Genomic DNA, 14420 nt, shown 5'->3' with positions numbered 1-14420 from the left:
GTGTGTGTGTGTGTGTGTGTGTGTGTGTGGGGGGGGGGGGGGGGGGGGGGGGGTCCAACAAGAAGAAGAAAGTGAAAAAGCACACCCAGGAAATGGTATAGAGGCATGATCATCCCATATAAAAACTAAATTGCTATCATACATCATACATCAATATAACAACAAAAAATGAGCAGCAGCAACAAGAACAATAACTACATGAATGAAGAATATTTTACTTTGTGAATCCACCAGTGTACAATTGAGCACTCCCATTGACAAACAGGAGCAATGTTGGGAAGCCTTTGATACCAAGAAGTGCCGCTGCTTTCGCATGGCGTTCCGCATCAAGCTTAGCCAACAATAGCGGACTACCCATTTCCTTCAAAGCCATAGCAGCCTCCGCGAACTGTGGCATCATCTCTGCACTTCTCTGACACCAAGGAGCATAACCCAAAAGCAAAACAAACTCATTCCCATCAATCACCCTTTTGGCATTCTCATTGCTTAGTTCAACAACTATCCTCTGGGATTTGCGTAGAATTTCAGCCTCTGATGATTTACCTTGAGTTATAGATTGCCCCTTCTCTTCCTCTTTGTCAATTGCTAATAACTCTTCAAAACCCTCCAAATCATCATCATCCATTACAGGCTCAGAAGCCATGACAGAGACAAATAAACCCAGAAAAAGGACTACGGTGAGAGTGAGAATTATAAATCTGGAAGTGGGTTTGGTTGTGGACATGTTGATAAGCAGTGAAAGATCTGATTCTTGTAAATGGATTTGTTTGGAGAGCTTGGAAGAAGAGAAAAAATTAGCTTTTGAGGAGTGTTTTTTTGTAAGTAGAAGTTGAAAAGGGTGTGAATGAATTTCACATGGGAATTTGTCTCGAAGCAGATCTGTTTCACACAGAGAGTAGTTTGTTAAGAAGTTGAAAAATGGCAATCAAAATAGATTGAATCAAGAGAAATGAGAGTAGTTTTGGGGGCCTCAAGTACCTGTTAAAAGAAATACTCTGATTTAATAAGAAAATGGTCAAGAGAACTGATACAATGAAACTGAAAGAGAGCCGTGACTTCCGGAAGCAATGAGGTCGTAAAAGGAATGGGTCCCAGCTATAGAGAAATCACATCGCTCTTGTTCCTGCAAGGGAGTTTCTATACCGAAGCAAGTCTCGTTTACAGAACATATGTTATTTTCAGAACCAAAAATAGACATAAATGAATGCTTCTATTTCTAAAGGTTTTACAGCCGAAGACACTGCAATTAGAACTCTAACACGTTGAACCTTACTTTTTGGGCAGTGATAAATTCGCCTCTATAAGAATGAATTCACCCCTTTTTACCAGTTGTGGCTTGACAACCGGTAAAACAAGTTACAATCATTACTCTCTCTTCGACCTGGCAAATGGGTGGGCCGGGTCAAAATGACCCGGAAAAATTTTCAGGTCAAGAAGTGTGGACCCGGACCCAACCTGTACGAGCGGGGTGGACCTGCGGGTCTCCTGTATTCTTTTTCTGTTTTTTAAGATTTTTTTTTGTTTAGATAGAGATTTGCTAGCCACCTTCGCTAAGGCTACTTCTCGCCCATCTTTTGCATTTATGTTGAGAGATTTGTCTTATTCTTGACGTGGTGCAAACTGCAAAACGATTTGTGCAAAGGTGGCTAATAATAAATAATTATCATGCGGCACTTAGTTTTATAGAAAATTACAGAAAAAGGCAACAAAGTAGAAAAATTATGAACAAAATACCAAAAGAATATTTCAAAATATGACAATTACGGAAAAAACTACAAAGAAAATCCAAAAAAGCATGACAAGTACAAAAAAAAAGCCCAAAATAAATCTTTTTTCACTTCTCTACGGGCACCCGCAGGTCCACCCGGACCGGCCCAGTTTTCACGGGCCGGGTGGACCCGCAGGTCATTTTCAAACAGGTCACAAAGGAGTGACCCGGACCCCGGCAAATACGGACGGGCCAGGTCGACCCACGGGTCCGGTTCACTTCTTGCCAGGTCTTCTCTCTCTCTCTATACAACCTGACCCCACTTATCAGTACTCTCTCTTATCTCCTCTTTCTCTTTGATGCCAAAACCTGGCGGGCCCAACAATAAATGGTTTATATGAAGGTGAACCCTGTAAAAAGTATAGTTTAAAAAAATATCACTTAGGCCTACTTGGTTCAAAGATCCAAACCATTCATTTGTTCAGCCCCAACGTAAAGAGGCCCTGCCCATAAAAACATCTACATAGGATGATCCAAACCCTCCGATCAACCTTTAAGAATCAGAGAGTTAGGATCATCAATCGGAGGGTTTGGATCATCCTATGGAGATGATTTTTTAGGAAAGACCTATTCACAACGAGGCTCATCAAAGGAACGATTTGGATATTTGAATAATGTGAGGTGCAATGGATTTTTTTGATAAGTACGCGTGCATGTATTTTTTAAATAATAGAGTGGATCCACCTTGTTCAAAGATGTAAACCATTCAGTTGTTAGATCCCAACGTAAATACGTTATACCACAAAAATCAACCACAATTGATGATCCTAGCTCCACAAAAATCATATCACTGGGGCCACTTTGTTCAAAGATCCAAACTGTTCATTTGATTAGCCTCAATGTAAATAGGCTGTGCCCCAAAAATCCTAGAGAGATGAACACAGGCAGCTAACTCAAGCTACAACTGTACTAGACTGGAGGGGGGGAACGACCTGACTGAATGACTGACAGGAAGAGAGGAAGTACCCGAGCCGAACAACTCGAGCTCCTAATGTAGGAAGCTACTAACTCCAGCTATAACCTCGAACTACAGCTTGAGCTCGCACTCAAACTCCTAGCTCCAACTCAAGGCCAGAAGGGAGACAACAGTGAATGACCGGCAGCAAGCAAGTGTATGAGACAAACGAAATCCATGCTAAAGCACAGAGCCAAGCAGCAAGTCACGGTGACGGTACTAGATATAAATGAGTAGGCGGGAGCCGCAATGCGTCAGGTTGCTTATTAGGCCCAGGACGTTGCGTGTATTAGATTGGAGGGTTAGGATCACCAGATGGAGATGATTTTTGGGGCACAACCTATTTACGTCAAGGCTCAAACATTTTGGATCTTTGAACATCATGGCCCCAGTGAATTTTCTAAAAAAATACGAGTTTTATGACGTATGCATGTAGGTGCCATATAATAGGTGGGCCCTAATTTATAGTGTGTCCGTTCTTGGGTTAGCATATATTTTGAAAAATACAGTGAACCTCATCTTGTTAGAAGATCCACCCCTGCTGGCCCTAACGTTAATAGATTATGCCCTAAAAATCATCTTCGTTGGATGATCTAACCCTCTAATTTTTAGATAAGCTATACCATATAGAAACCTTCCCTAATGATCTAAACCATTTATTCTTGGGCGCACCAAGGGTTTGCCCTCAAAGATAAAGGAGAGAAGAGAGTACTTACAAGTGGTGGTGGGAAGTAGGCCCACCAAAAGTTCACGTTGAGAGAGAGAGAGAGAGAGAGAGAGAGAGAGAAAGAAGAGTGATGATTTTCTCGTGTTGTACCAACATGTAACAAGGGGTGAATTTATCCTTATAGGGGTTGAATTTATCACTGTCCTCCTTTTTTATTTATACTGCCTTGCCACCCTGACCCTTTTCCCATTTTACTAGGGACGTTCTCCTTTTTTACCATTTTACTGAAGAGGCTGTTTAGGGAAGTTCCGGTCATGGTAAAATGGTTGTAAAATAATTTTTTGAGTAAAATTTTTACTTGGTAAACTTTTTCATTGTAAGCCATGTTTGATATTTAGGATTTTTTTCATAATAAATCCGTGTCTCCAAGTGGTGAGAGAGTGGTAGGGTTTCGGGAGAAGGGAAGAGATTTGAGAGGGCATGATTGAGATGAGCTTGAGAAGTGATAGGGTCCGGACTCAGCACTGAGGGAATCCGGACTCAGCAATCCGGACTCAGCACTGAGGGGTCCGAACTCAGCATCCAATTAGCTTCTGGCACGTGGCCCTCACAAGGACCGTTGGAAGGCCAACACCTGTCTCCACTAGGTGTGACACCTGGACCAATCAGGGACCTCCACCTGCCCTCCTTAGGTATGAAACCTGGTCCATACAGAGGCCACCACCTGGCTCAGAACTACCACCTGTCCTAGACAGGTGGCTCAGAATCACTATAAATAGCCTTCACTTGTGCTAAGGTGAGGGTCCTGAAAAACTGAGAACCAAAACTCTAAGCTTTTTGCTCTGACATTTGCTCTGCACTCCTGCTCATACTGACTTGAGTGTCGAAGCGCCCGTCCGGAGTATCACTCCGGGTTGGTCCTCTGACCCTTTTCTTTCTTGTCTGTACTCTTGTGCAGCGCAGGACTCAACCAGCCCCTCAGTCGTGGCTCGTTAGTTCGGACCACCCAGCCCTACCATAACCTGTTACCGATTTTAGGCCTAACAGATTTGGCGCCATCCGTGGGACTACGCAACAAAAAGCTGTTCGAAATCTCACCCAGATAAAAATGGTAGGACAGACCGGCAAGCGAGCACCTCCGACTTCTCGAGCTACTCGGGCTACGGCCCCCCGTGAAGGACGAAGTGAGCGGCTGGCCTCACAAGTGGAGGTCGGGGCGGCCGTGGAGCGAACTTCGCCCCACTCGGACCGTTCAGACCCTACCCCGACCCCAAGGGAGATGCGGGCCCTTTTTCAGGAAATGACTGCTGTAGTTGCGCAGTTCAGGAACGCGGCCCCCGCACTCCAGCAACACCCAGTCGAGGTTTCTCGACCCGTTCAGAGGGGAGAAAGCTCCCGCAGAGAACGCGCGTCTCCACCCCGGGACCAAACTCGTCACTCCACAAGAAGAGACCACCGCTCGCGGGACAGGAACATGCGCCCTGAGCCTCGTCAGCATCACCGGTCACGATCCCCCTCCGTGCAGAAACGTGGCAGCAAGAGAGACCCTACGCACGGAGAGGGATCGCGGCACCGGCGAAGGAGTCCCCTCAGCCAGTCCGGATCCGCAAGGAGCCCATCAGCCGTAAGGAGTAGACCTGCCCGTCTGGCCGAAAAGAGGGATGATCCGATGTTACTGAGAATCCAGAAGATCGATAATAGAATCGAGGAGCTGGCTAGAGATCATGGCCGCCCTGCTTCAAGGATCTTCAGTAGCAATCCCCCTTTCACAGACAGGGTACTCAGTGAGGCAGTCCCCTTGGGCTTCAAGATGCCGCAGATCCCGCAGTATGATGGGACCACCGATCCCGTGGATCATCTGCAGACCTTCAGGACCACGATGCTTCTCCACGGGGCGTCGGACGGGTTCCTTTGCAGGGCACTCCCCACCACATTAACTGGAGCCGCGAGAGACTGGTACTCACGGCTGAAGCCCAAGTCTGTGGACAATTTCGACGACTTCGGGGACGACCTGGCCCGACATTTCATGAGCAGCAGAAGGCCTCGAAAGACAACGGCTTCACTGATGGCCCTGAGGCAGGAAGACGGTGAGGCCTTAAAGGCGTTCGTTGGCCGGTTCAACAGGGAGGCCCTGCAGGTACCCAACCTGGACCCCTCCGCGGCAACGAATGCTCTTCTGGCCGGAGCCCGGTCCACCGACTTCAGAAGGGCAGTCGCTCGACGCAATCCGCAGTCCTTGGCAGATCTGATGACCGGGGCGAAAGAGTACATTTCCGTCGAGGAAACTCTCGCTGCCCTGGATTCCGTCAGCAAGAGAAGACCAGAGGAGAAGAACCCCGCCAAGCAGCGTAGGGATGACAGGCCCCAGAGGAAGGAGAGCAGTCCGTCCCGGAAGGAAAGGAGCTCCCCCCGGCCTCGGAAGGAGAGGAGCCCCCCGAGAAGGGAGCGCTACACGCTGCTCACCGCTTCCAGGGCTCAAATTTTGGCAGCCATTCGGAAAGAAGACTTCATCCGATGGCCGAAGAAGCAGACACCAGAGGCGGGCACGTAAGATATGTCCAGGTATTGCCGGTTCCATAAGAGCCACGGCCACGACACCAACGCCTGCATTCATCTCAAGGAGGAGATCGAGCAGCTGATAAGCAGAGGGTACCTTGGGAGGTACTTAAAAAATAATGACAACAGAAGGGAGCGCCAGGACAACCCGAGGCCCAGAGACAGAAGTCCTCGAGACGCCCAACCCCTGGGCGACCGCATCCAGGCTCCTGCCCCGGCCGTTCTCCCTCCTCAGGTACCTCAACCTCAACTTCAACCTCATGGTGTTATTGGTACCATTTCAGGAGGGCCGACCGCGGGAGGGACCTCTTCATCGGCCCGCAGGACCTATGCCCGGCAGATCAACGCCGTCCATGCCTGCAGCAAGAGGGCCGAGCCAGAAAATGAGATATCCTTTTCGGAGGCAGATCTTGACGGTCTGATCCTCCCGCACGATGATGCCCTGGTCGTCACAATGCTAGTGGCGAACTGGGAAATGAAGAAGATCCTGGTCGACAACGGGAGCTCCGCCGACATCCTCTACTATCACGCCTTCGAACAGATGATGATCGGAGCTGACCGTCTGAAGCCGGCCAACTCAGATCTGTTCGGGTTCTCAGGAGAAGTTGTCAAGGTCGAAGGGCAGATTGAGCTTCCAGTTCTTATCGGGGAGCCGCCCCGCCAGTCCTTCGCAATGGTGACCTTCCTGGTGGTTAAGGCCAAGTCGGCCTATAATGCCATCCTAGGACGCCCCGGCCAGAACCTCCTCCGAGCTATTCCCTCCGCTTATCATCAGAAGATGAAGTTCATTACGCCAGGAGGCGTAGGTGAAGTCAGAGGGGATCAACCCCAATCAAGACAATGCTATGCGGCAGCTCTGAGAGGGAAGAATGCGTCTGAGTCTCTTCCAATCGAGCTGTACGATCTCAGAGACGAAGCACAGGTCACAGTCAACGAGCCCGCAGAGGACCTCATCTCTATTCAATTGAACATCGATGACGAACAGAGGGTTGTCCAGATCGGCTCTGCCCTGCTAGAGGCCGCGCAGCAGAATCTCGCTCAGTTCCTCAGAGCCAATGCAGATGTCTTTGCCTGGACTCCTTCAGACATGCCCGGCATTGACCCGTCGATTAGCACCCACGAACTCGGTGTCGATCAGACATGCAAGCCCGTGAAGCAGAAGCGGAGACACTTTGCACCAGAAAGGCGGAGAGCCATCAGAGAAGAGGTGGAGAGGCTTTTGAAGGCCGATTTCATCCGTGAGATCCAGTATCCGGACTGGCTCGCGAATGTGGTAATGGTGAAAAAGTCCAACGGGAAGTGGAGGACCTGTATAGACTTCACAGACCTGAATAAGGCCTGCCCAAAGGACAGCTACCCACTCCCAAAAATAGACCAGCTCATTGACGCCACAGCAGGTCACGAGCTGCTCAGTTTCATGGATGCTTTCTCAGGATACAATCAAATCAGAATGTACGAGTCAGACATCCCGAAGACATCATTCGTTACCGACCAGGGGACTTATTGCTATCGGGTGATGCCTTTCGGACTGAAGAATGCAGGAGCCACTTACCAGCGTCTCGTCAACAAGCTGTTCAGAAATCAGATCGGTCGGAACATGGAGGTCTACGTTGATGATATGCTAGTGAAGAGCAGAAGTGCTTCCAACCACGTCTCCGACCTCGAAGAGGCCTTCCAAGTCTTGAGGGAACACAACATGAAGCTTAATCCGACCAAATGTACGTTTGGCGTCGGAGCAGGCAAATTCCTGGGCTTCATGGTAAGCCAGAGAGGAATAGAGGCGAATCCGGAGAAGATCAAGGCAGTAATGGAGCTGACTCCTCCCAACACTATCAGAGAAGTACAGCGGCTGACCGGGCTGGTGGCAGCCCTGGGGCGGTTTATTTCAAAATCCGCCGAGAGATGCCTCCCGTTCTTCAATGCGATCAAAGGTATAAAAATCGCGCCCTAGACTCCGGAATGTCAAGCAGCGTTCGAGGAGTTGAAGCAGTACTTATCCTCCCCCCCTTGTTGTCCACGCCGGAGCCAGGAGAAGAGCTGATTCTGTACCTCTCAGCGGGACCCTTGGCAGTTGCAGCAGTACTGATCAAAGAAGAGTCTAACCAGCAAAAGCCGATCTACTATGTTAGCAAGGTCCTCCACGATGCAGAGACCAGATATCAGCGAGTAGAGAAGCTCGTGTGCGCCCTCATTATGGCGGCCCGGAAGCTAAGGCCGTACTTTCAGGCGCACACAATCAAGGTCTTGACAGGGCAGCCTCTCAGACAGATCCTCCACCGGCCAGACACTTCGGGCCGACTTGTCAAGTGGGCCGTGGAGCTCAGTGAGTTTGATATCAAGTATCTACCCAGGCCGGCGATCAAAGCTCAGATTCTCGCTGACTTCATAGCCGAGTGCACAGTTCCGGACCCAGACCCCGGGCTGGTAGCAGTTCCATCTCCAGAAGCAGAGCTGGCCGCCACGGAGCCTCGAGTCGTTTCCAGAGCATCACCGCCCCCCGGGACTGAGTCCGTCATTGCGCACCCAGTGTTTGATGAAGAGCCACTCTGGGAAGTTTATGTGGACGGGTCATCGAACAAGACAGGGTGTGGTGCAGGACTAGTTCTCACTGGACCAGAGGACTTCGTCCTGAACTATGCCCTGAGGTTCGGTTTCCGTGCGTCCAACAATGAAGCAGAATATGAAGCGCTCATAGCCGGGATGAATCTCGCTGTGCAGACCCGTGCTCAGAGGCTAAAGGCGTACTGTGATTCACAGCTGGTCGTCTGTCAGATCCAGGGAGTATATGAAGCCCGTGAAGAGCGGATGATCAAGTACTTGGGAAGGGTTCGCAGTCTGGCCGTTCATTTCAAGAGCTTTGAGGTCGTCAGAATCCCCCGAGCAGAGAATGTAAAGGCAGATGTGCTATCAAAGCTTGCAGCCTCAGGTTACACCGCCCTCAGAGAAATTTGCATGGAGTTTCTGAAGAGGTCCAGTATCGATGCCCAGTCCGTCGTGGTGATGCAGATTGACGATGAGCCGTGCTGGATGGATGGGATAATCAGGTATCTACGCAGCGGAGAGCTCCCTGGAGAGAGAAAGGAGGCCCGTAAGGTCACGCAGAGGGCAGCGAGGTTTTCACTGGATGGCGAGACTCTATATAAGAGGTCGTATACCCTCCCGTATTTGAAGTGTCTTCGCCCCAGTGATGCCTTGTTAGCCCTGCAGGGAACCCATGAAGGAATCTGCGGAGAGCACCTCGGGGGCAAGGCCCTCGCCATTAAAATCCTCCTGAGAGGTCTGTACTGGCCTACATTGAGGAAGGACGCGCTGAGCCTTGTGAAAAAGTGTGAGAAGTGCCAGAAGTTCTCTCCGACTGTCCACCAGCTACCCGTTCCGATGGCCCCGATCATCAGTCCTCTTCCCTTCGCAGTATGGGGAATGGATATTCTGGGCCCCTTTCCGCCGGCCTCGGGAGGCCGGGAGTTCGTCGTTGTCGCTATTGATTATTTCACCAAATGGGTAGAAGCAGAGCCTCTGGCCAAGATCACAGAGCATAATGTACAGAACTTCTTCTGGAAATCAGTGGTGTGCAGGTTCGGAATCCCCCGGGTCCTCATAACGGACAATGGCAAGCAGTTCGACTCGAGGAACTTCCGGAAGTTTTGTTCTGACCTGCACATAGAGCAGAGATTCACATCTGTGGCACATCCTCAGACGAATGGGCAAACAGAGGTGACGAACAGGACCCTCTTGCAGGGATAAAGAAGAGACTGGATGGCAAGGCCGGGCGTTGGGCAGACGAACTGTATCATGTGCTCTGGGCGTATCGGACTACTCCGCGTACGGCCACAGGCGAGTCACCTTTCAATCTCTCCTTCGGAACAGAAGCAGTGATCCCGGTTGACATCGGCGTCCCCTCCCCAAGGATCGTCCATTTCAGTGAGCAGCTCAACGGGGACGGACTCCGTGCCAACCTTGACTTGCTTGAAGAAGTCCGTGAGGAATCTCAGATCAGGTCGGCGGCCTATAAGCAGAAAGTATCCAGATATCACGACGTCAAGATCCGACCAAGAGAATTCCGTGCAGGCCACCTAGTCCTGAGGAAAGCCTCCGTTTCCCAGCCAAGGAGCGTGGGCAAGCTCTCTCCGACTTGGGAAGGGCCATACCGAATCAAAGAAGTCATCCGCCCAGGAAGCTATCGGTTAGAGTCCCTCGACGAACAGATGCTACCACACGCCTGGAATTCTAGAAATCTTCGGATCTACTATCAGTAATTTTGTTTGCCTTCATAGGCTTGTAAAGAACTGCTGTAATCATCCAAGTTCTGGAATGAATAAAATAAGTTTCCCGAACAAGTGTCCCTCTTTGAGTAACTTATGTAGACATCAGCATATAGCAGTAGTGGTGCGCTCCGGCTCATCCTAGTGGCTTGGAGATCAGTTCCAGCCAGGACGCCCGCAGTGGAAACCACCTTCAAATATTTCCTAAGTGTTTGAGTACCAAGCTTCCAGCTCGGTTCTCGCAGACTTAGGACGAGCAGTAGTGGTGCACTCCGGCTCATCCTAGTGGCTTGGAGATCAGTTCCAGCCAGGACGCCCGCAGTGGAAACCACCTTCAAATATTTCCTAAGTGTTTGAGTACCAAGCTTCCAGCTCGGTTCTCGCAGACTTAGGACGAGCAGCAGTGGTGCACTCCGGCTCATCCTAGTGGCTTGGAGATCAGTTCCAGCCAGGACGCCCGCAGTGGAAACCACCTTCAAATATTTCCTAAGTGTTTGAGTACCAAGCTTCCAGCTCGGTTCTCGCAGACTTAGGACGAGCAGCAGTGGTGCACTCCGGCTCATCCTAGTGGCTTGGAGATCAGTTCCAGCCAGGACGCCCGCAGTGGAAACCACCTTCAAATATTTCCTAAGTGTTTGAGTACCAAGCTTCCAGCTCGGTTCTCGCAGACTTAGGACGAGCAGCAGTGGTGCACTCCGGCTCATCCTAGTGGCTTGGAGATCAGTTCCAGCCAGGACGCCCGCAGTGGAAACCACCTTCAAATATTTCCTAAGTGTTTGAGTACCAAGCTTCCAGCTCGGTTCTCGCAGACTTAGGACGAGCAGCAGTGGTGCACTCCGGCTCATCCTAGTGGCTTGGAGATCAGTTCCAGCCAGGACGCCCGCAGTGGAAACCACCTTCAAATATTTCCTAAGTGTTTGAGTATCAAGCTTCCAGCTCGGTTCTCGCAGACTTAGGACGAGCAGCAGTGGTGCACTCCGGCTCATCCTAGTGGCTTGGAGATCAGTTCCAGCCAGGACGCCCGCAGTGGAAACCACCTTCAAATATTTCCTAAGTGTTTGAGTATCAAGCTTCCAGCTCGGTTCTCGCAGACTTAGGACGAGCAGCAGTGGTGCACTCCGGCTCATCCTAGTGGCTTGGAGATCAGTTCCAGCCAGGACGCCCGCAGTGGAAACCACCTTCAAATATTTCCTAAGTGTTTGAGTACCAAGCTTCCAGCTCGGTTCTCGCAGACTTAGGACGAGCAGCAGTGGTGCACTCCGGCTCATCCTAGTGGCTTGGAGATCAGTTCCAGCCAGGACGCCCGCAGTGGAAACCACCTTCAAATATTTCCTAAGTGTTTGAGTACCAAGCTTCCAGCTCGGTTCTCGCAGACTTAGGACGAGCAGCAGTGGTGCACTCCGGCTCATCCTAGTGGCTTGGAGATCAGTTCCAGCCAGGACGCCCGCAGTGGAAACCACCTTCAAATATTTCCTAAGTGTTTGAGTAATGCGTACAAAAAATAAGAATGCTGTACAGACAGTTGAACAAAAATGTATTTGTATTCAGTATTCGTATTACAAAATTGCTCTCTTCGCCGAGCTGGCTTACAAAGAATGGGCATTACAAACTGTGCAAAAAAACGTATCACCAAAAAGAAAGAAGGCTGCTGCTCAGGCCTCCTCGTCTGCCACCACCTCGGTGACGATCTCTGTGGGAGTGAGGGCTGTAAGTTCGCCGCCCTCCGCAGAGGAGACGGCGGCCACAGTCACCTCCGCATCTACCTCAACAGGCCGGGAGGAGTCCGGTTCGTCTTCCTCCTCATCTTCCTCCTCCGGAGGTGCATACGGGACGGTTAGCCCATCCAGGGAGATGCCGGGGTGAAGTCTCTTCACCTGCTCGGAGCAGAGAAGGAAACCCGCCCTGTAAGCCTGGAGGCCTAAGTCGAAGTGCTGGGCCTCCTTCCTCTCCTCAGTTTCCTTCACGGCCTTCTCCACGGCCGCCTTCTCCTTCCTTCCGGCCCTCTCTGCCGAACTCAGGAGATCCTGCACGGCCTGGTTTTTGACCCTCTGCAGTTCGTCCTGTAAGCTGTTGAGTTCGGCCTCTTTGATCTGGACGGCTTCATTGAGCTCGCCGTTCTCCTTCTGGAGCTGGGCCTTTTCAGATTCGATCCTTGTGATCGTCTCAGAGAAGAGATATCGCTTCTTGGCCATATCCCTTGAGTAGACCTGGAGTTGATAGAGGGCGGAGCTGATTGCCGCTTCGCAGGTCTCCGGCACCTCTTTTTCGACTTCTAACCGGTCGCGTGGGAGGACGCCCTTGTACATCAACTCTGTGGCCACCCGGGTATCCCCCAGGCCGGTGTCCGTTTTCTGCACGGCCCAGTTCGGGCGGAAGACGTTGTCGCCTCCAACCGATGCAGTAGCCGGGATACAGTACTGCCCCGCCGCGTTTTGGCCCTGTCGCCGCTCCGGACTTGGAGCTCTGACCCGTGGTATCTGCCCGGCTCGAGAGGGCAAGCTTATGCGTCGCCCGGCTGCTTTTCAGAGGCTTAGCCAGTGCGACCATCGGCGGAGTCGACTCCGGCACCTTCCTCTTCTTGCCCTTTGTTTGGGGCTGCTCCTGCGCCGGGGACGCGCCCGAGGTCTGCTTGATTCTGTCCAAAAGGGACATCTGCTTCACCATTTCTGCAAAAGAGAACGGAGCGCAGTCAGAAATATGAAAATCAAAGAACACTTCAGAAAAACAAAATGTTATCCTAAAAGATCTACGCACGTGCCGGCGTCGCACGACTGACCCCGAGTGCGACCAGCTCGGCCTCTTCTTCGAACTCTGAGCAGTGTATTGGACCTCGCTTGAGCTCTTCTTTGATCAGAGCGAAGGTCATATGGTCATAGTCCTCGAGGGCTGGTTTCTTACTAAGGCGGCGAGTGTCCGGCGTTCTCCATTGTAATGAGAACGGCCAGTGCGAGCCCGGCACAGTGTCCTTTACATAGAAGAACCTGTTCTTCCATGTGTGAATGGAAGAAGGTATCACAGTGATCATTTTCATTTCAGGCCTCTGGCTAATGTAGATCCAGCCGCCGTCCTTATGCCTCTTCAGGTGCGCACACATCCTGAAGACGGGCACGGTGGGGTTCCTACGGAGCCGGACTTCAAGAAGGTACAAGAAGCCGATCAGCGTTCTCCAAGAGTTTGGGACGACCTGTGTAACTGCCAGCCCGTAATAATTCAGTGCGTCCGCAAAAAAGGGGTGGAAGGGGAGCCTAAGCCCGGCCCGTAAGGCCTCTTCATATACGCAGAGGTCTGCGCTATCGTTGCTGGCCCGATCCCCTTCGACAGCCGCCCTCAGAATGTACCGGCTAGGAATACAGTATTTGTCCCTGACGATCTGAAGCCTGTTCGGCCACAGATGGTTCACCTCGTATAGGGCCCCGATGTTATACTGTGGGTTGGCTTCCATCTGTGCCTCCGCTATCACCTCGACTGGCATACGCGACGATTGGGGAACTGCCGCTTCGACGTCCTCATCATCGTCGCTGGTTTCTACCCGGTCCGGTCCGTCCCCACAGGCCGGGATTGTGTCTAAGTCCACACTCATTTCCTCACCGCTCTCCTCGTCTATTATGATCACTAGCTCTTCGCCCTCAACACCGGCCTCCACTATAGGTGAGGCCGGAACCGCCCTCTCCGACGCCCCGGACCCCGTGGTGGTGCTGGTCGAACCGGACTCCTTTGAACTGGAGTCCGTCTCCGAACTAGTGCTAGACATAAAAAAGGAAGAAAAGAAAAGCTAAAAGCTAAAAAAGATTACCGAACTGAAGTGTTGGACGAGGACCTCCGGGCTCACTGATCCGAAGCGGGTAGAAAACTTGAGTAGCCGAACAGAAGAGGAGGAGAGTAAAAGATGAAAAGTAAGAAATGAAGAGTAAACTCCAGTATTTATAGAGAGGCTGGGAAGAGCGGGAAAAATCCCGCCCATTTCCGCCAGCCGGAGTGCGCCACGTCGCCTTCCGCATTAAATGCGCCGTTCGCATTAAATGCGCCGTCCGCATTAAATGCGCCGCCTGCATTAAATACAAGGCACAGGTCCCAAAGCGCTAGAGGACAAAAGACCTGTCCGGCTGTCCGGACAGGATATGGTGCATTCAGAGGACAAAAGACCTGTCCGGCTGTCCGGACAGGATATGGTGCATTCAGAAGACAAAAGACCTGTCCGGCTGTCCGGACAGG

The 14420-nt window shown here is 51.3% G+C and overlaps 1 protein-coding gene across 3 annotated transcripts in view; it reads right to left on the bottom strand.

Annotated features, from left to right (window-relative positions):
• The window catches only part of LOC143853851 (protein disulfide isomerase-like 1-6), a 43415-nt gene extending 42190 nt beyond the window's left edge, over positions 1–1225 (bottom strand). For 2 of the 3 annotated variants that reach the window (XR_013237296.1, XM_077363562.1), the window contains exons 1-2: positions 979–1225; positions 219–879 (exon numbers count right to left, since the gene is read on the bottom strand). Coding sequence is in view for 2 of the 3 variants with exons in the window: in XM_077363562.1 (XP_077219677.1) it covers positions 219–724 (506 nt within the window). In the remaining variant the exon portion in view is untranslated. The remainder of the gene's footprint in view (positions 1–218; positions 880–978) is intronic. The other variant, XM_077363566.1, reaches the window with a different exon arrangement.
• Between the last annotated feature and the right edge of the window lie 13195 nt (positions 1226–14420).

The sequence above is a fragment of the Tasmannia lanceolata genome, unplaced genomic scaffold (assembly GCF_043159265.1).
Source record: "Tasmannia lanceolata isolate RefF3 unplaced genomic scaffold, GAP_Taslan_0.1 ptg000003l, whole genome shotgun sequence".
Classification (NCBI taxonomy): Eukaryota; Viridiplantae; Streptophyta; class Magnoliopsida; order Canellales; family Winteraceae; genus Tasmannia; species Tasmannia lanceolata.
The sequence above is the reverse complement of the archived record's forward strand: the minus strand, read 5'-3'. Positions and strand labels throughout refer to the sequence as shown.